Below are 21,969 nucleotides of genomic sequence, written 5' to 3'. Positions count from 1 at the left end.
ATGGTGTTTCTAAACCAATTCATCCATGTCGTTCACTTCATGTTTCAAACAATAACATTAGAATATAAGAATAAAGGAATAAATGAATTAGACACACTATATTAAAAGATCTCAACTGGTTAAAGACTTTAAAAATTGTGGCATCAAAGCTTTTAAAATGAAATAGTTAAAAATATATATTTTAAACATCCCGACACTATGTGGTTCCATATCCTAAGATTTCTTTTTAATGAAATCGGTGGGCTTGAATTTCTGTTAAAATGTGATTTTGAAGTCAACAAGATTATAATCAAGTTGTCTAACTTGTATAAACACATTTTACTTTTGCAACAACAAGAAAAAAAAAACTGAGATAACAACAATACCAACAACAATGATAATAATTCCCTATAACATTTCTCCTAATTGTTTGCATAGAAGTGACTCTGAAGTCTCTGCTTCACTTGTTCAGGTGGTATGAAGGTGAGTTATGTATCATATGTGTGTGAGTCTATCCCTCTCCCTCAGTTTCATCAGACGGCGACTACAGTGCCATGAAGTTGCCCTGTTGGAAATATGCCTCTCAAACTTGCGAGTGTCAGAATTTATTTCCTCATGACAGTCGGGGAGCTGCTCCTGCACCGCAGTACAGAGGCTGGGCAGCTCATCCACCCAGCCCAGGAGGAGTCCCCCCTGCTGAAGCCCACCGTCCTGATCACCATCCTGGCCCGGAACGCGCAGCACAGCCTGCCTTACTTCTTGGGATGCGTCGACAGGCTGGAGTACCCAAAGGACCGCATTGCTATCTGGTAAAGATCTTTTCAAATGTTTCCGGCTTTCCAAAACATGATTCAGTTTCGAAGACTTATAGAAAACAAAAAGGCCACGGTGATCGAAGCGTGGAAAGAATTTGTTGACTGGTTGAACGGCACCGTGTGAACGTCATCTTTTACATACAACAGCACTGCTCATAAGCAAACAAGCTGTTATCAGATAAGTGAGAAGGGATACAAAGAGAGAAAGAGTTCAGTATCGTGTGTGTGTGTGTGTGATCTCAGGGCAGCTTCTGATCACAGCGTGGACAACAGCACGGCCATGCTTCAGGAGTGGCTCAGAGGAGTTCAGCACCTGTACCACTCGGTGGAATGGAGACCCGCAGAGCAGCCCAGGTTAACCTCAACTGTCAACTAAACACAAGTCTCTAAGATCTTTGCATGACCGTCTTCACACTGTCTGAGGACGATAATAAACTGGACTCACAGCCAACACTTTCTCTCAGTTCTTACGCAGATGAGGAGGGACCCAAACACTGGCCAAATTCTCGATTTACGCACGTGTTGAAATTAAAGCAGGCTGCTCTCAGATCTGCCAGACGACTCTGGGCAGACTACATACTGGTGAGCCTGAAAACAATTGAGTGTTGGTGAAATGGTGAATTTTGTCACGTCACAGCATCTCCACTCTCTCATCAGTACATGTCTGTCAGTTTTTAGATTGTGACAACATGCTGACGAACCGTCACACGCTGTCTGAGATGATAGCGGAGAACCTGACCGTGGTGGCACCCATGTTGGAATCGAAAAGTCTTTATTCCAACTTTTGGTGTGGCGTCACATCTCAGGTAAATAGACCGGTGTGTCTCGATGGCATATCCACTCTCTGAAGTGCAGGAGGCTCATTTGAATGTGCTTTCAGGGCTACTACCAACGAACACCGGAGTATATCCCCATCAGGGAGTGGAAGCGGCGCGGCTGCTTTGCTGTTCCCATGGTGCACTCCAGCTACCTGCTGGACCTGAGGCGCACAGCAAGCCAAGCACTGGCCTTCTACCCGCCTCACCCTCAGTACCCATACCACCTAGATGATATCATGGCCTTTGCTTTCTCTGCGAGGCAAGCAGGTCTGGTATTTGGCGATAATTTATTTCATTTAAGCTGTGAAATTAATATTTTAGCTTCACATATGCACAAATAATATATATATACAGTATGTATATATAAAATGTGCAGTTCACCTTTGCATTGCATGAATCTAATGAAAGAAAAAAGCACCATTACAACTAAAACTTCTTCACATCCAGGGAGCTCATTTTAACTGTACTTTGTTTAATTATCATGAGTTTCACTTATTTTAGACTAAAAGTCAACATATCATGTGAATTTACAGTATATATTAATACCATTATTAATTTTAAAAGTATTTTATTACATTTTCATCATTATCTTTGTTCCTTGAAACTTTTTGTGTCCCATGAAAAAGAAGAAGCTGTATTTGTTGTGCATACTGACATGCAAACCAGTTGAAATAACAAAGGAAAAGTTTGTGGGGCCTCATTTGCATCTCTGCAGGTGTTCAGATGTACGTGTGCAACAAAGACCATTATGGATATTTACCGGTGCCCCTGAACCAAGACCAGAGTCTGGAGGAAGAGAGGGAGAGTTTTACCCACACGCTCACAGAGGCTCTCAGTAAGCACTCTCCCACCCAGTGATTCATACACAGTGTTTGATTTTACGATTAAAGAAATGCCAGCCTCTCCATTTTCAGTTTCAGCCCTCTGATACTTTGGAGAATATTTCGTCTTTTTTTTCTTGCTCCCACAGAAGTGGCACATGCCTCACTCCAGTGTTAAAGCGTCCTGTCTCTCATTTCACCTTCTCAACTTTTTTATTTGAGAATTTCACATCAGTTGGAAGTTAAACACATCCAAAAGGTGCTTCAAGACTGCAGTGAATAAAGCCGTCATGTTTCCTGTGAAATGTGACAGGGTGACCTTTGTTTTTTTGCAGTCGACTTCACAATGGAGCCTTCGCAGCGCGTGCACACTCCCCTCAGAGGAGCAGGGAAGATGGGATTTGATGAGGTGCCGGTGCTTTAAAGTCTGTGGACATGTTTCCTTTTCTTTCTTTTTTTCATCATAAGTGCCTTTTGAGTTACTTCATTTTCTTCCACTTGCAGATCTTTCTCATCAACCTGAAGCGGCGCTCAGACCGGAGGGAGAGGATGCTCACGTCTTTGGCCCTCCTGGGTATTAATGCTACTCTGACAGAAGCGGTGGACGGCAAGTATGACAGTTGAGAACAAATTCAATAATGACTCTTTCAAGACATTTACACTGTTAATGCTCATTAAGACTTTGATGGCTAAAATGAACTTATTAGCACTACAAGGGTATCGTGTTTATTGTGCATATTACTGATTATTTTAAGCATTTAAGTAAAGAAATACAACCTGCAAGAAGAAAAATACTCTTTAAAGATGTGATTTTTCTATTAACATATAATTGTTTGTATTTAGTTTTTCTTAACTTTAACCATTGATGACTTTGCAAACCATATCTGTATTATTTTGTTGTTGCTTTTTTTTTTTTGTATACATAATGTGTGATCGAATTCAGACGTATGTGAGGTACCAGGGTTCACTTGACCCTAATAACCACTGCACCACTGCACCACAGCTGCCCGGTACTATTAAAATGATAGTGTTGTAATTTCCAGCGAAGGCCCAGCAGGAGCAATACTGAACAAGGCCCCAGATATCAAACATGTGTTACACTGATAATGAACCAAAGTGTGTTTGTTTGTCTGCTCACAGAGCCCTGAGCTCCTCTCAGCTGCTGGATATGGGCATCGACATGCTGCCCGGGTACAAAGACCCATATTCAGACCGCGTGCTGACGAGAGGGGAGATCGGCTGCTTCCTCAGCCACCATAACATCTGGAAGCAGGTAGGGGCTCATGCTGAGAAGAGAGCAGTGGACTGACAGGCAGGTTTACCTGGGTAGCTGTTTGTGGTTGCTATGTGTCGCCCTCTATAGGTGGTGCAGGGGGAACTACAACGGGTGCTTGTTCTGGAGGATGATGTGAGGTTTGAGCCCAGGTTTTCCAGCCAGTTGGTTGCCATTGTGGAGAATGTGGTGAGGGTGGGGCTTGATTGGGACCTCATGTAAGTGATTTCTTTTTTTTCGTGGCTTTTTATACATTTATACATGCATGTTGATCCACAACGGTTTCCATTTGTGTGTTTTTGTAGCTACGTAGGCCGTAAGCGACTGCAGGCGAAGGAGCCTGAGCTCTGGGTGACGGGCGTGAAGAACCTGGTCCACCCTGGCTACTCCTACTGGACACTGGGTTACATGCTGTCATTGAAGGGTGCCAAGAAGCTTTTGAGAACAAATCCCCTAAACAGAATGCTTCCCGTTGATGAGTTCCTTCCTGTCATGTTCAACAAGCATCCCAAGTATGTCTTACCCATTTGATACATGTAAATATTCTGCTTTGAATACTGTTTAACACATTGTATTCAGTTCATTTTTGTTTGCTTTTTTCTTTAAAATCTGACTTTGTCTTTTTAGAGAAGAGTACATGCAGCATTTTGAGCGCAGAGACTTGAGGGCATTTTCGGTGGAGCCTCTGCTGCTCTTCCCCACACACTACACCGGAGAGCCAGGCTACTTCAGCGACACAGAGACTTCAACCATATGGGATGATGAGACAGTAGACACAGACTGGGACAGATTGGAGGACAAACACAGGAAAGAGGAGCCCAAGGATGCCGTCAGTAGCAGCAGAGACAAGCTGTGAGGAAAAACTTACAACAGAAGTCACAAAACACACCAGATACTTTATTAAACCTGAACCAAGCTTTATTATGTGTTATTCAATGATGGAACTGTGTCTGATCTCATGAGAATACAATTAATAAACACAGATATTCAAGCATTCTGTCTCAGGTAATCTCTTTAAAAAGAAGAGGTGCATTGGTTTTATCATAAAGACTTTTATAGAAGTGTGGGGAGTCTTACAGGTTTTATGGGCTAAATCCAAAGTGAAAGAAAAATGTGTGCATATGAAACAAAATGAAACCAAAGTATAGAAAATTAGCAGAAGTCAAGGATCTCAAAATATTAAATACATAAATGTACAAATGGAAAATATAAAACCTTTATACCTTGTCCCTCGTACTGCTGTGAGGGAAAAGGGCCATTCAGGAAAAACTGCAGTACAGCAAATCAAGCAACACTTTTCAAGGAATGGCCAGAATCAAATTAAAAGCCCCAAAATATGACAGAAAAATGAGAATTACAATCAGAAAACAAGCAAATTAACACTGTTTGATAAGAAAACAACAAGATGGGGACTTGATACAACCTAAAATACTGCATCTTTTCAGTATGCACCAGATCAGCTTTTTGAAATAGCTATGCCCAGATGCATTTTTTATTTTTATAATTCAAATTCCAATATGAAAAGCCTCCTTGCACGTTGGGAAATTTCTCATATCCTGACCTTTTGAAATGGCTCGGTGGAGTTTTCTGTTGATGGAACTTATGACCAGCAGCAGGATGAACCGTTTGTCAGTTTGTGAAGGAATGCATTCACTTCTTCAACTTGGAGCTTTATCACTCAGCTAAAGTGCCTGTCAAGTCAACAAAAGTCAGGACTTGTGTAGCCCGGGGTTACGTGTCAAGAACACATCATGTTGGACTGTACGTGTGACAAAGGATTTCTGTTGTGGTCAGGTGGCATCAATAATGTAATTATGCTATTTTCAATATGGTCAATGAGGGACCTAAAATCTAAAACATTTTTGTACGTGCCGTGTGGCACAGCAGTATTTAGTGCTCCAGTCTGGTTCTCCGTGAGGGTGGAGTTTTCTTCAGGCAGTCCAGTCTAAAAACATTAGACTAATTGGGAGACTCTAAATTTACTGGAGGTCTCATTGTGTCTGTCTCTGCAATACCAAAATGTGCTTTGTTAGGGTGACTTAAAACCCTTTGTTATAACCTACATAATCATATCGTATATAAAAAAAAAAGCCTCTTAAATGGTCCAAAAATAACTAAACTAACTGATTGTTTCACCACTTTGTGTGAATCCATAAAGAGCAGAAAGAGCACAGCCCAGCATGGAGTCTCTGGGATTGAATAGTCTCCCGACAATGACACCCTCATTAAAAGTTCAGATGAAGCCCGGGGTAAATGACTGAGTCACATTTGCTTTTCAAACAGGCGGCATCATGTTGCTAAAAGCGGCATAATTATGACCCACAACTGGGATCCTGCAAAGTCACTTTGTTCTCCTCGAGCAAACTCACGACTGTTTATGCTTCATTAAGTCAGACACTTCTTTAGAAAAGCTTGCCTGTATGCATTCAAAGCGAAGAAAAGCACGCAGACACAGAGGCGATTAGCAGTAAACGTAGCAATTTTTATTATATATATATATAAAAAAAAGAAGAAAAAAAAAAAGCACTGGTCAAGCAAACGTTGGAACCATTTAATATTAGTACTGTTCCATATCACAAAATGAATTATGAAAAGAATAGTTAAACCACACAATTCATATGTTGTCTTGTTTGATACATAATAAATTAATCAGCACAACAAAAGAAATAAAAACATGCTTGTACTTCGGTGTTGCAGAGGAAAGAGTTGAAACCCCGATGCTCAAATTTTAAGACACCTGAGAATATAAATATCAAAACAGCTTGTTGTAATTATTTAGTTCCACAGCTCCTCCTATTTACCTTAACTGAAGCTTTAATAAGAGGTTAAAAAAAAAAAAAAATTACATCATGTAAGAAATTTAAACAAAAAACATCCACTTCTGTACAATGTGCATATCTGAATTAGTGTGGTGACAAGACAAATTATCGCTTTTTCTTCCTCGACAAGGCAGCGCAGAAATTAATTATGCTCGGCCGTCATCACGCACATTCAGTGATATGAACAGATCGATTTGGACTTGAGCTTTTTCAAAAACTACGTGTGTGTTCAGTGAGCTTGACAGTCTACAGATATTTTTGTACTGCTTTCCTTTTGTTTTCTTCTCCCCCCCCAATGCCCATCGGCCTTTAAAGACATCTGGTGCAGGAATCGTCCAGTCTAGAGGTTTACTACCTTCCGTGAGCAAACAGAGGTCGGTTGAGGCGAAAAGAAGAGTTCTGCCGCTGCGCAGGCAGTAGTGAGGTTGCATATAGAATCAGTAAGGACAAGGGTACATGACAAGATCAGCTACCTGATAAAGAGTCAAATTTCTGAAATCCCAAGGCTCGGTGGCTTTACATGAAATTCGGAAAAATAGGTTGGATGGATTTTGTACAGACACTGTAAAACAAAAAAAGAAAAAGAAAAAAGAAACAAAAAAGTGAGGTATGTTTTGGTCTATTTTTTTTTTGATATTATAGCACTGAGAGTCTGCAACACTTCCATCTTTGAGGAGAGACGGAAGGAAATATTTCCCATTTGAAAAAGTACATTTGTATATTTCTTTGTAAAGACAGCCCATGTGTTCGAGGCTACTGCCAGCAGCAACCGAAAACTCCCAGCAGAGACGAAATGTGTACAAAAGAAAAGCAAAGCATCGCATTCACTTTCAATGAGTACAAATCAAAATCGACAGTGAGTTTGCTTTCTGAAAGTTGCCCGACGTGAATGAGGAAGACATCTGCATTTGTTCTGTTTTGAGCTTTAGTGCAGAGATGAAGTCGGTTAACGCCCGAGTACAGTGAAAAGAAAACACATTACACGACGACAGACAACCTGGATAACTGAGAAAACATTAAACAAAAAACAAAAAACCTAAAGAAAAGCAACTAATACCAAGTTCTGTGAACACGTTTTCTAAAGCACTTAGAAAAGGCAGTTTTGTTGTTTTTTTTGTGTGTTTTTTTTTTGCAAACCATTGGTTATCAACACATCAGCAAAGTTCCACAGTGCTCCAAGTAGAGACAGAGTAACAGTGCTCGCCGTCACACTATTCAGCCAAATGCACCGGTGAGAAAAAAAGTGCGATATTGCATAATGAGTTTGTGTGTAATGCGCCAGCAGGAGGGCGCATAAATATATATATATATACATATATATATATTTATATATATACCTACGTGATGATCAACTGTAAACATGGTGCAAAATAGTTATGACATAGTTTTAAGGCTTTCAAGAGTTTCCTGAAGAGGTGTTGTTCACTGAGATAAAGGAATATGTCTGTGAGCGATACAAACAGTGTGGGAATACTACAAAAACATCAAAGGTCTCTAGAATCACACCTGGACACGGGATGTAAAAGGTCTAAAATACACAATTTACTTGAGGTTCTTTAATTTGGTTTAAAAAAAAAAAAAAGGAGGAAGTTCTTTGAGGGGCGGTTCCTGATATACAAGACCCTTTTTTTTTTTTTTTTTAAAGGATGTCTGGATATTGAAATAATGAGAAATCCTCCTTTGAGGGGAAGGCTCAGACTTCAGGCAGCAGTCAATGCTCAGCTTTCAACTGGCTCGTACGCGACCCACAAGCCGCCTGACACAGAAACAGCACGAGGCTGGAGTCAAATTACATGCACTTGACGCTGGTTGTTGAACGAGTGGCTTTTTCAAAGCAGATCAGTGATTAAAAGAATTTGTTTGCAGAGAGAGAGAGATCGAGAGAACCGGGGGGGCTACACTTTAAAGGCAGAAAAATGTTTGGTTTTGCTTTTTGTTTAGTAATTCATGCTTGTTCCAAAGATGGTTGGACGTGAAATACAGTTCACACCAACGTCACGAATGGCAAAGTCTGGTCTGGTGAGACAAAAACAGAACAGAGCCATGCTCAGAACATCTTTCTCAATGTTTCACCAACTCCTCGGGTCAAAACTATTGGGGGCTTAACGTTTAATCTACGTTTGAGAGAAATGCCAGTGGCCAAAATGTTTTCAGAATGTGCTCCGACACCTTTCTCTCCACTGCTGAGCTCAGCAGATTCTTCTCGATCAAAAAAACTAAAAACATTTAAATCCAGCTCAGCTCATGTCATCTTCCCCCAAACCCTTCAAATATTTAGATACCATTGCATACACTGTTCCCAGTTCCGTCACTAAAAAAAAAAAAAAAAAGTAAATATATGAAAATAATAATTAAAAACATACACACCAACACTCGCAGGCAATGCCATCCTATCAAGCGTATAACGTTACCCCTAATATAAGGACTACACTTCATCACGTATTAATTCTGCTGCTAGTAGCATTACCAGTTTTCTACATTAAAAGCATAAAGCTTATATACATTTGCATCAGTTTTTAGACATAATACTGTCGAGCATTATGTGTTACCATTTGATGGATTAAAAACTAAGCTTGCCTTGAGGATGGCGTGCAAACAGGTCTTCTACGGTCGAATCTGATCCATCGTCTGGCCAAATGAGGGTTTGAGCTACAGTTTAATTGGGTTTTACTGGAAAAGATATTGGGAAATTTACCATCATAGTGATGCACATGTGCTAAGGTAATAAAAATGAAGGAATGTATCACCACTAAAATGTAGAATCAGCAAAGCTAAAACAAACAAACAAAAAAAAAGGGTTAAAAAAAAAAATCCTCTAGTGACTGCATCGCTATCTTAAAAAAAAAAAAATCACAAAATTGTGCTACTTGTGGCAAATAAATGATACTGAAGGAGCACAACAATCTAGAAATTAACCGCAAGAAACCAGAGGACTTTTGGCTGATGATGACTGTGCACAGTTTTCCTTTTTCTTACAGAAAATGTGTCGAATCCCTGCAGTCTGAGAGTGTCGTCGTTCACCACCAAGAGTTTGTGTTTAAGGGTTGGGTTCATTCCATCAGACGAAATCTGCTTCATGTTTCAGGCTCCTATCCTGGTGTAAAAAGTCAATTATTCCGAGAGAAAATCAAAAAATAGAAACATCCAAAGTAACACGCGACTTTTTTTTTTTGGTTCAAGGAAAACAAGTATAGAATTGTTAACGGGCAGATAAACAATTCTAACTTGAGAAAAAGCACTTTGATTCACCAGCTATTTTAGAAATAGGCCAATCAAAAATATGATTATTATCCGAAATTGAATGTTTCAACAAGAGATTCTCACCACTATTGACACAGGAGTCGATTTACGTACTTAAAATGTGTCTTTCGTTTATTAAAGGTGATGAAAGGGAGGGACATCTCGCCAGCTCATTACTGGGTTTAGAGAAGCTTAAGGAATACGTCTTAACGTCAGGTGCTCTCGAACAAACTGTAAACGTCACACTCGTGCATCGATGCGCGCGTGCAACTTGCATTGCACGTGAAAGCACACCGGGTCCACAGTTACGCTTCCAGGAGACGATAAGCTGAATCACAAAGCACATTTCTCAGTCCAGTCTCCAATTCCTACCCATATGGATGGCCGTTTAAAAAAAAAAAACTCTACTTAAATCGAAGGGGTTATTTAGTGGCCACAAAACTCAACTGTGGATGAAAAACACCCAACCCTGTGTGTCGCTTGTGTGTGAATGCAAGTGTGCACATTTATTTTACACCGCAATGCTGAATTCTAAATCAGTGGATCTGATTGTGGCTGGTTAACTTCAGATTACCGCGACCCCCCCCAACCCCTCCTCCCCCACAGAAACCCACAGTGCAGGAAACCACAGACCCAAGTCACCCTAAACGTGTACGGCTTAGGTAGAAGAGGAGGACGTGCCCTTGTTGCGGCCCAACATCGAAGGCTGGAAATCGGGGTGGCGGCGGGCGTGCTTGATCAGGTGGTCACTGCGCATGAAGCGCTTGTCGCAGAGCGGGCACAGGAAGCGCTTCTCGCCGGTGTGAGTGCGGGTGTGGCGGGCGAGCTCGTCGGAGCGGGCGAACTTCTTCTCGCAGTCGGGCCAGGTGCACGGGAAGGGCCTCTCACCTGCAGCATGGGGGGGAACCAGAGGAAACCCGTCATCCAACCACATCAATCAGCAGCAAACACCACCAGGCTCACACAGATTTGTTTATGGCGGTCCGGCCTCACAACCCACTCTCTTCACCACAACACTTACTGCTATTGTTTTTTTTTTTTACACTCAGCAACTACACCACTACTACTACTACTACTACTACTACTACTACGAGGTGTCTGCACTGAGCCAGCATGACTGAATAACATCCATTTCACATCAGTATTGTCTTTGCTGATTAACTTGTATGATTTGAGGCCCTGAGCGACATATAAAACGTCAAAAGTGCAAAACACTATTGATTTAGTTTAATGTCGCGTAAAGAAACCATATGAATATTACATGGACTAACTAATATTATACAACTAGGTCGTGTCACAGGTTTAACATGCAAGCGTCTGTGTGTTTTGGTGCTGCAACCAGAAAATGTACAGGAATCTATTGCACGGCTTATTCAAACAATCTTTTATCCAAATATTCATTTTAATCAGGTATAGTTTCATGAATAACAGCATTTTCCTAATCCTCCCTGACCAGACCATACCTTTTGATTGAGGGCAAAATAAAGCTGCATATTAACAAACATTTGATTTCCACAATTTTATGACATTGTACCAAATCCCCATACTCTGTAAGTCAGCGCCTTCAAGCTAGCGAAGGCCATACATTTTGTATACCTGTAGCTTTCACTTTACTTTAACCTCTTAAAACACCAAAGCTGACGAGAACGTACTGCTTGCCTTGCATTTGCGGAATATGGCGTTAAAAAAAAAGGAAAGATAATCTCTGAATTGTCGATAACGTGACAAAAACCAATCGCGGATTAAGATGCACGAGATTAGTCGAGTCCTTAATCTCTGGCAGACAACACGAGTCACACCCGGGACCAGCGAGGAGGATGCTCGGTGCCATTTTCAAGATCACAAAGCAGCCTGGCCACGTTGTTGTTGCAGAAACCTCCGTGGGCGTTCCCACCACAGTTTCTCTGAGCCGTTTCCTGCCCTTAATCCATTTGCGCCTGCTCAGTGACACTGGACACTAAAGATTCCCCTCATTTTTTTTTTTTTTTTTAATAAATCAAATGCAGCACGTTCACGTAAGAACTGGCCGCTTACAAGAGTTTCTCAACATCCAATAGTTGTGAACATAATTGCAGAGGCAATGCATCCACAATCGGGACTGGCTTCTTTGTGCGAACTTATTCTATCAATTCACAGCTCGCAGGGGGGAAAAAAAAAAAAAAGGGAATAAAGTGGTTGTCAGGTGAGACAGACTGAACACTCGTTCCCTCCCTCCATGCACTTGCTCCGGCCATTAACGGTGTCCGCCTATCAACACGGTGCCCGTCGACGTTCCGGTTTCATCTTACGTTCATTTCATATGCAAATCCAGTCGGAGGAAGACTTTCGTCACAGGTTTTAACGTCCAGCCCAGTTCTTTTGTTGGTTTACTTCTTTGTCAGACTCTGAGGGGAGTTTTTTTTTCTGTCTTTTTCTCTTTGTTTGCCCACGTTATTGTATCAAAGCCGGTGGCAAAAAAAACGGAGAAAAACACCCACCGCCCCGCTACCGTTGAGTTAATTCAATAACCCCCCCCCCCACCCCCCGGTCGCCGCTCGTGTAAAAAAATAAAATAACTAAACGTTACAAAAGCTGGACATTAAAATTCCACACGACACGTGATCAAACTTGTTACCTGTGTGTGTCCGGATGTGCGCTTTCAGGTGGGATGATTTCCCGTAAACTCTGTTGCATCCGTCAAAAGTGCACTGATGTCGCTTGACCGGGGATCTGGGGGGGCCCACTCCGCCTCCTCCCCCCCGGAGCTGCTGCTGCCCGGGGATCGGGGTGGCGGAGGGGGTCATGGTTGGGGTGGTCGGGTCGGACAACGTGGTGTAGCCGCTCTCCCCGCCACACGACGAGTTGCTGCTCTCCGAGTAGGCCGACATGGGGCGGAACTTGCCGTGCAGGTCGGTGAGGATACCGGCCACCGCCATCATGCTGGCCCCCTCCAGCCTCAGCGTCTCCCGCACTTCCCTGTCCTCACTCGACCCGTCGGGCTCCCCGGGGAGCAGGCCCACCGGGGCAGGCTGGCTGGCGGGGGCGACCGGGGTGGGTCTGTGCAGGACGGGACCGCTGGATATCGAAACCAGACACTCGGCGGCGAAGTAATCAGATGAGGCAGTCAACGACATTGTTATCTAAGTTTTGTTGTGTTTAGAAAAGGGAAAAAAGAAAAGAAAAGAAAAAAAATCCACCAGGAGGGGCTAACGGCAGCCGGAGCCCGACCTCGTTTTCATCAAACTCGACGAACCGACCGTTTCCAGCTACGCCTCGTTACCGCCACACATTGTACCCGCAGTTAAAAAAAAACCCACAAAGTGAACAAAGGAAAAGGCACGGGTGAGAAGTAATACCGTGCTAAAATCGTGCTAGTACACCGGGTCCAACGTGCGTACCCCTCACTGTCTGACGGTTCATTGTGTCTGAGCCTCCGAGAAGCCGGTCAAACCTACGCCCCCTGGTCCGGACTGCAGATGCGTTCATGGTCCGCTGGTTAACTGTACCCCCCTGTCTCGTCCTTGTAAATTTAAGCAACAGACGCATTGAAAATAAAACGTTGCTTGCTAAGTTTTCCCATTTGCAACCCAATGGCCTGCACACGTGCTCACAATTTTGTTCAACAAACTGAATTCTCACAGAGACAGTCGATCCACAGCTTTAACTGTTTATAACGCAGCATGTGAGTTTTCCCTCTCTCGGTGAATTATATATAAAGTAAGCATGTGATATGTTGCATAATAAGCAAAATACATTTACTATGAGCGCTATTATCTTCACCAAAGCTTCCCTAAGGAGAGCGTCAAATGTGTTTTTTTTACAGCCAAAGTTGGTAGGTCCAGTTTTTCTACGGGCCATGAATGCACCGTGAACTCGCAGCAGGCAGTGAGTGACGCCGCAGCTCGGGCGTGGACCGCGGCGGCGCGGCGGGTGCAGCGTGGAGAGTAGGTGGCACCGGGAGGCAGCCTGCCTGCCTGGTAATGATGGGGGAAGGAGATGGAGATGGAGGGCGTGTTGTGTAATTTGGTTTTAGTTCAGCCGGAGAACGTGGCTCAGAGACAGTCTCCTTAATCGCAGCCACGGATTCCGAAAGCCCCACACTTTTCACCTGTTTTAAGACAGACACTAGGTGTCCCTCTTTTCATTTGGTTACACTTCCTCCATAGTTTGTCTTCTGAAAAGTTTACAAACCAGCTTTTAACTGACTGGAACCCACAGTGGTTGTGTGGCCCATCGATGAGTGTTTATCCTCGATTAATTCCCAAGCAAACGGTGTTTTATAACTATAACATAACAACGGCCACTGAATCAATTCTGCACTTTATTGTTGACACACTCCTAAATTAATGGATTAAGTGTATATTTTTTCAACTTTCAAAAACCTAACCACACATAGAATATTTGATATTTAAAGAGAACAACATATTTTGATTTAGACTAAATAAAGCTTCCAAAAATCACACCTTTGTCACATTATCGAAGGTAAAACAACAACATTTCTGAAAGAAAGAAAGCTTGACCAGTTAATCACAATCCCAATTAAATGCAATTCTCTGCAGATGACAACTCGTTTACCTAAATCTAGTGGTCAGTGGGATGCCTTTACCAGGAAAACGTCCTTGTAATGTTTGTGAAGACCAAAAAATGAAAAGAAAGAGTGGGTAACACTGAATTGTTATTTATGTAACACACATTTTGGGCTCGCTGTGGATCTGATGGTCAAGGTGGGCCTGTCAATGTGTCAAAGTTTCTTTCTGTTAAACACTGAACACTGAATAAATACCTCCCAGTAGAGGCAGCACCCGTTGGTGTGTGAGTTTGTGTGGGTGGAAGGGTGAATATGACTGACAGTGTAAATTGTTCCATGTTCTATATAATGTAAAAACATGCCATCTGGTTCATGACTCCCATTCTTCGAAAATCCCTGCTCTGTAGTGAACATGTGCCACCACTCCTATCTCATCCGTGTGTCAGTCTGAATGACAGCTTGTAAACTGCTTACCTTTTCTTCGAATAAGAGAATTCTGTCACTCTCATGTGGCTCATGTCCCAAGCCTGTCTAAAAAGACTGGGCGTGTAAGAACACTTTATGATGTGTGAGGCCCCACGCTATGTCAAATGATTGGCTCAGCGAATGTTTGTATCTCCAGCTTGGAAGGTATTTCCTGATTGGTTGCTGTGTGCAGTGTGGGTCACTGAGGAAGCCCACGCACAAGCCTGGTCATTCAGGGGCTGCGAACAGTGCTTGGTTTTCATCTTACTTAGATGTGGAGGCTCAGAGGCAGCCCGACCTGCGGTGACTCTTGGTGGCTATGGCTGTGCTGCGATTGCCATTTGAATGTTTACACATTATTCTAACTTTTCTGCTACTACAAGGTAAGTTTTACTGGCTTGCGTCTTGTTTAATAATTTCATCGAGTGGTGTGACTCTGGATGATCCACTGCTCATCTTACGGACATCTGCCAAACTAACTTTAATTGTAATGTTTTTGTCATCAGAGATGATATATTGTTCAATCAGATCTTTCCTTTAGTAGGTGACTGCCTTCAGGTGAAACCAAATTTCTGTGATTCAACTTGTTCAGGTGAGAATTTTCTTTGCTGTATACGTTAGTGCAAGCTTTATGACAAAATTATAAGAACATAGTAATGTGTTTGTTTTTTTCTCCTGCAAGCTATGTTACATAACTCTTCAGATATCAGGACTTTTCGGTTTTCCGACGACATGATTCTTTTGTCTGTAGGATCTTCTCCTTCTGACCTGTCCTATCAGAAAGGAGTGAGGTATACTTACAGGTACAGTACGACAATTACCACCACCCTTCAAGGCTCGAGCGCTGGTAGAAATGGCTTGGCTTTGGACTGTGTGGTTGATATCGAGGTGGTCTCCAATTGTCACTTGATGATGCAGGTAGGCTCCTTCAATTGTTTGTAAAAATCATGAAAAAAAAAAAAAACCACGAGGTTGTGATTTCAGGTCCATGTTTGTCCAATAGATTAGAAATCCACAGGTAAAGCGGCTTTCCTCGCAAAAAGAACATTCTGTGCAACGTTTAAAAAGTTTGAGGTAATACACAGAACATCTTATGCCATGCACATGTACTTTTATCTGCACTTCATTTCCACCAATAAGAGTGTACCTTCAGATCGTTCAGGAATGCTCCGACTGTTTTTTCTATGAATGTGATACTCTCTTCAGACGCTCCACTTGTCTGTGTTCCCTGGTCTCGAGGGGCTCATCTGGTGTTTTTGTTTCCCAGGGAGTCACTGGAGAGAACGCGCCTCAAGTTCTCCCTGCAAGGGGGAAAGGTCACGGCCCTCTGTCTCCAGGAGGGGGAGCAGGTGTGGGCTCTGAACATTAAAAGGGCCATACTGAGCATGCTCCAGACCTCCCCCACGACATCCAAACTGGAATTAGTAAAGGAGGTGGGTTCTTCAGTTTAATAAATCTGTGAGAAGAACGTTTAGACAATGTTGCACAACCCCCCCCCAAAGAATCAAAATGGCGGCTCTTTTGACTTTATATAAGTTACATATAGCCCAGTTTGAATTGACTAACAAATATGTGCATGTTTTCACTATACTCATTTTATTTCGTACAGAGTCACTATCAACACGAGTCCACTATATTTGGGACTGAACACTATAATCATTGAGTCATATTATTCACAGACTGATCAACAGACTTTTATATTCCCTCTTCTTCAGACCGATGTGTATGGTACCTGCACCAGCAGGTATGAGTGGAGGGGACCTCTGCTGTTCAAGTGCAGGGATATCAAGCAGTGCCAACGGTCCAGACTCGACAACCTCTGGCCTCATTCAGTAGCCTTGACTGAAGACACGGTGGGTTCAGTGCCTTTCTATCTCTTATTATCAATGACGGTAATGACATGATTTGCTATTAAAAAAAACCTCCACATTGTTTGAGCAATGACATTTGTAATAACTTTGAGATGCCTCTTACCTCGATCAAGGAGATCATACATAGCTGGGGTGACATCAGGGAAACCGTGGCATGTAAGTTAAGCCCATTGACCTTTTTTCTTTCATTTCCCATTTTCTTGCCAGTCAGTTCAGTTGGAACTGCGCTGTGTTCAACGACGTGCATCGACGGTGATGGAGGAGGTGAACTGTACTGAAGTGGTTTCTGTGGCTGCATGGTCCAGGACACCAGGGCTGGTGAAGACCCAAACAGTGTCCACCCTGTTCCTCCTGAGAGCCCAGCCGGGGCCACCTTTACAAGCAGGTCAGACTCAACATCACCGCAATAATGTCACGCTTTAAACGTGGCTAGATTCCGATGCCTGTCTGACTCATTGGTGTCTGCAGATTCAACAGGTACCGGTGTGTCTACTGATCTGCTGTTTGAGGATGAGGGGGCAGCAAGACCAGGAAAACACAGACCATCAACACCACATAAAGTTGGACAGACTGTCAGGATGTTATGCAGCCTCTCTTCTGACCTGAAGCTGGTAAACCACAGATGTGGCAGCTTCCAGTTTAATTGTAATGTTTGTTTACCAACATAAATGAGGCACTTTCACAACATGGGGTTGCCATGTTTATATTTGTAGTTCACGACTTGATTTCCCCTGTGGCTTTTCTGTGTATTTCCATTTCCTCGTTATACCAGAGGTTAGTCACAGTCAATTTGGCAACCTTCATCATCAATGGATTTCATGGGAACCTTTGAAAGAAGTATGATCTGTGTCTGATTCAGCCTTTTAAAGGCTCCATCAGACCCAGACCCATTGCTTAATATTAATAGTGTGGGGATCAAGTAATTGACAGGATTAAAATAAACAACAACAAAAAAAACCCTCTTTTTGAGTTTGTCAGCTCTGGCTGAGCACAAGTTATTGAGGAAAAATGTTGAGTATCTAATTGTTCATTGTCTATATTTCTTTTGTCGAAGGTATCAAAAGAGTTTCTCCGACTGGTATTCCAGCTGAAAGATCTGAATCTCTCTCAACTCAGGACACTTTGGCAAGAGGCTTCTTTCAAGTGCCGTAATGACTGGTCCGTATTTCACTAATACTTTGCCTTTATTTGATCATTTCTTTTGCTCTTGATTGGACAATCTCCTCAATGTCATACATCACTACACCTATACAGTTATAGGTGCATCAAATAAACTGCAGAGTTTGATCTTGACGTCATAACCCCGTTTTGAACAGGCAGCCTCTGCTGGATGCATTGCCAGCATGTGGATCTGATCACTGCATCCTACTCCTTACTGACCTGATGAGGAACAAAGAGCTCGAGGAAGCACAGGCTCAGTTTCCTCTGACCGCCATAGCCCTCACTCCTCATCCATCCCCACAGATCATTGGATCCATCAGTGTAGGAACCAAACAATGGTCTCAATCACACACCAATGTTCTCGTATTCACTCATGAGCTCTATTCACATGAACAGCATCCCGCTGTCTTTTTAAGGCCTTGCTGGAGGTTCCAGAGCTGCGGTCCGCGGCCCTGTTGGCTGGCTCAACTCTGGCCTATCGACTGTGTCGGAAGTCTCAGAGGTCCTGCAGTGAGCATCCTCAGATCCAAACCTTCATACAAACACTGGAGGACATCTTGAAGGGTGGCTGTGAAGGACAAGAGCCGGCACAAGTGAGCAAGGTACCATTCAATGATGAATTAGTGTGTGTATCATGTAACGAACATACAGTGTGACTGCAGTGTGAAGAAAATTGTTCAACCCGAATGTTGGTTATTTTGTCAACAGTTGTTTTATGCATTGAAATCGGTGGGAAATGCCGGTTTATCTGCTCCATCCTTCACTCCTCTGCTAAGTCAGTGCATCATGGAAAGCTCAAACGCTCTGGAGCTGAGGCTTGCTGCCATTCAGGCCTTCAGACGCTTTCCCTGCTCAGCGGATGTGAGTTTTCTGAACATGATATGTACATGAATTATTTGATGCTCATATGCAACTGTCTCATGAATGTTGTTCTTTTGCAGTATTTGTTGGATTTTTAGCCCATTCTGCATACTGACATAAGAATACACTAATTAACTCCAATTAAAAATCTAATCCTGGGATGTCTTCATGAACTGAGTGTCTAAATGAAGTGGTAATTGATTCACGATGCTCTGAGGTGCAGGTGAGGAGGGGAGAGCGACTCTAACATGGATTACTGACAGCGATTTCCTTCCACCAGAGGTCTGTGCTGTTGCAGCTGTACTGCTCTTCCCAGGAGGATACTGAGGTCAGAATTGCTGCATACCAGCAGCTCATGCGCTGTCCAGACTGGCAGACTTTTGAAGCGGTGAATACGATGCTGAAGAACGAGACTTCAAGCCAAGGTCTGATAAGAAGCCTCAGTGGTTGATCGATAGGAGGCCAGAAACATCTATGTTCATTGGTGGTGATTGGAATTTTGGAGGGCATCTTTATGTAAAACATAGATATGTGACTATTATTTAGACTTTTCTGAGCCTCTTTGCCTTCTTTGAAGAATACTTTCTGTATTCCTGTTTTGGTTTCCCAGTGGGCTCATTTGTGTGGAGTCATCTGACTAATGTTCTGCGGAGCGAGGACCCCATGAAGCAAACACTAATCGAGTCACTGCCTGATGACATTATCAGCAGGGATTTCGAAGCTGAGTTTCTGAAACACTCCTCCTATTCGGACTACACTGTTGCCTCAGGTAATCTTCATTTTGGGTGACTTGATGTGTATATTTCCCATAGTTGCATGTAAACACATACACTAAATACAACAAAATACAAATATTTCCAGATATATGAAGGATTCCTCTCGTGTGTACATTTTTAGTGACTGATGAGTGGCAAGATGCCGGATGCAGTATGTACTCTTGAAACTCTTTATTTATCCCCATGTGTTTCAGGCATTGGAATAACAAATTTGGAGACGTCCCTAATTTTCTCCCCGAAATCTTTTCTGCCAAGATCTGCCTCTGCCAACTTGACTGTGTATTTTCATGGTCGAGCCCACAACCTTTTGGAGGTGACTTTCACAGACACGCCATCATTCTTTGTTGGAAAAGTCTTACACACAAATTCCTACATTTATTTTTATATTCTTAGGTGGAGCTTCATGTAGAAAATGCTGAACCACTTCTGAAGAAGATTTTAGGCCATGGAATGGAGCGAGACCCCCCTGCTCGCAATGGAAAACATGAAGCAAGAAGGGGGGAAAGGAAAAGCGATGATGGCATTAAAGGAGAAAAAGAAACATGTTCGTCTGGCACCAGCATTTTCCTGAACCAGGCAAAAGCGATGGTGAGGGGTCTTAACATGATTTCCAAGAAGTCAATATTGTATTTGGGGTAAAAATCTGTAAGGAAACAACACAAAACACCAGAGTGGTTTTAAGTAATGTTTCTCATACTGTTCTCATATTTCTCATACAATACTCATATAGTTAAATACAGATGCCTAATCTTCAAGTCACTTGTTAGGATGTTAATCACATTTTTACATCTGAGAAGCTGAAGTCATCCATTTCTTGGTACTTTAAAAAGAGTGACAACATTATTGAAAAAAACATGATAGTAATTAATTCACTTCAGAACTTGAGTCTGGATGATTTTCCTTCATGCATATAATAAAAGTGTTATTGAATAATTGTTATATTAATTATCACACCAGATGGGTTTTTTTTTCTTGAACAAATCTTGTCAGTAAAATATATTACGGATTGAAGATGTAACATTCAGTCTATATCAGGGGTGAACTAATTTGGATTAGGTTTTTTTTTTTTTCCAGTGTGGTGAAGTTGAGTGCAGCAAAAGCTGCCTATAAAATTAAAAATGCAAACAGAATTTATATTTTCAATATTTATATTCATCACAAATAATCTAAAAAAAAAAAAAAGTGAATATGTTGGTCTGGCATTTTATGGCTATTTTTGGCCACATAGCAAATTTGATTAAGTGAGTTATGCAGCATCATGGATATTCTGTATATTGTGTTAACAAGAGCTGTCATAGTATTCCTTATGACCTTTGTTGTTATTTTTTCATTGTACATTTGAAGTTGTTTGGAAGAAGAAAAATGGACGAGACCATGCCCAAGTGCCGGTTTGGTCTTAAGGTTTTCGGAAATGAGCTCAGTGTGTTTACATGTGAAGACCTCTACAATCAAATCAATGGCGTGTCTCTGAGCCTCGCCGGACTTGTTGTTCAACTGCTGAAGGTATGGCAGCTCTTATTGTGTATATTGTTTTTGCCCTTTTTGTCTACCTGATATCTCCGCTGACACGTTCCTTCATCTTTTCTTACCAGGGTAATGAGGTCCAGCTGAACCACAGGGCCCTGCTCATGACTGAGGAGCTTCTTTTGCCTTCTCTGGCTGGGGTCCCCATCAAACTGGGCCTCAACCTCACCTCTCTCCTTTCCCTACATCTGAAGGGCAACGTCAACTACAGGGATACGTCTCACTTCTCTCTGAATGGATACGTTAAACCCAAGTATGTCGCGTTGCATTCAGTGCAACAAGCACTGCATCTTTGAGTTTTTATTCTGAGAATCTGTTTCTCGTCGTATTCGTCTAACTGTTCTCCTTGTTCTCAGAGCTCATGTTGGCCTGTCAGCCCGGTTTGGCGTTGACAGTGCTTTGGGGGCGGCTGCAGTGGAGTGGGCGGCCGAGCTGAACAGCTCTACCAGTCTGGACGGCGGCGTTCAGCTGCAGGAAGGACGGGAGGTCAGGGTCACACTTAACACACCAGAGGACCCCGTGGACATCATCTCTGTCGGGTATACCACCACAAATCATCCTGAAATACATGCTCGGCGTTAAATATGTGCTTGTTCACAGAAACTATGTCGAAATCTTAATGGCAAAGACTTCGAGCCTCTTTATGATATTCTGAAAGACAAAATCTCCCAAAACTGCAAAGTATAAACTCTGGTTTATCTTTTTTCCTTCTGCATGGTACGATCAGTTCTACTTCTTTTATTACAGGATAAATGTACCTACACATCGCATAAAACAATTGAAAACCTTATCGTGGGAGCAATGAATAGATTAGTTATTGTAATGAATTAAGAAAAGGTAACTTAGTGGCTTATTTTTGAGTTAATTTGATAATTTTATTTTGTTGGTGTATATTTTTCTTTGTTTATCTTAAATTAGAGTAATTAAGTTGGAGGCGAATGGATGGTGTTACCTAAAGTGATTTACACTTGTGCATTAACCTGGCAGGAAGTAATGTAGAACGAGTGAGAGCAGATGGAACGCCATGGTTTTATTGACT

At 42.3% G+C, this 21,969-nt stretch overlaps 2 protein-coding genes across 2 annotated transcripts; one reads left to right on the top strand and one right to left on the bottom strand.

Moving 5' to 3' along the window:
- Positions 1-669: 669 nt before the first annotated feature.
- On the top strand, positions 670-4,562 carry colgalt2a (collagen beta(1-O)galactosyltransferase 2a; the record flags this gene model as incomplete). The annotated part of the gene is made up of 12 exons (XM_080503049.1): positions 670-788; positions 1,038-1,148; positions 1,259-1,376; positions 1,466-1,600; positions 1,675-1,879; positions 2,328-2,447; positions 2,769-2,842; positions 2,938-3,044; positions 3,574-3,706; positions 3,797-3,924; positions 4,012-4,218; positions 4,334-4,562. Exons 2-12 carry the CDS (start codon positions 1,075-1,077, stop codon positions 4,560-4,562), a joined length of 1,530 nt encoding a protein of 509 aa, XP_080359175.1. The 5' UTR covers positions 670-788; positions 1,038-1,074.
- Positions 4,563-10,381: 5,819 nt separating this feature from the next.
- On the bottom strand, positions 10,382-13,142 carry LOC308135921 (Krueppel-like factor 13). Its single transcript, XM_080504082.1, has 2 exons — positions 12,380-13,142; positions 10,382-10,653 (listed from the first exon to the last, which is right to left on the bottom strand). Exons 1-2 carry the CDS (start codon positions 12,876-12,878, stop codon positions 10,424-10,426), a joined length of 729 nt encoding a protein of 242 aa, XP_080360208.1. The 5' UTR covers positions 12,879-13,142; the 3' UTR covers positions 10,382-10,423.
- Positions 13,143-21,969: the final 8,827 nt, after the last annotated feature.

Source organism: Blennius ocellaris (genome assembly GCF_963422515.1).
Source record: "Blennius ocellaris genome assembly, chromosome: 10".
Taxonomy (NCBI): Eukaryota; Metazoa; Chordata; class Actinopteri; order Blenniiformes; family Blenniidae; genus Blennius; species Blennius ocellaris.
This window is presented reverse-complemented; position numbering and strand designations above follow the sequence as displayed.

What these genes read in the sequence shown, in the direction of transcription:
- LOC308135921 (XM_080504082.1), bottom strand. Translation starts at nt 12,878, where the DNA reads ATGTCGTTGACTGCCTCATCTGATTACTTCGCCGCCGAGTGTCTGGTT. An exon ending in GCACATCCGGACACACACAG is followed by an intron (nt 10,654 to 12,379) that starts GTAACAAGTTTG and finishes CCCATGCTGCAG; the next exon opens with GTGAGAGGCCCTTCCCGTGC.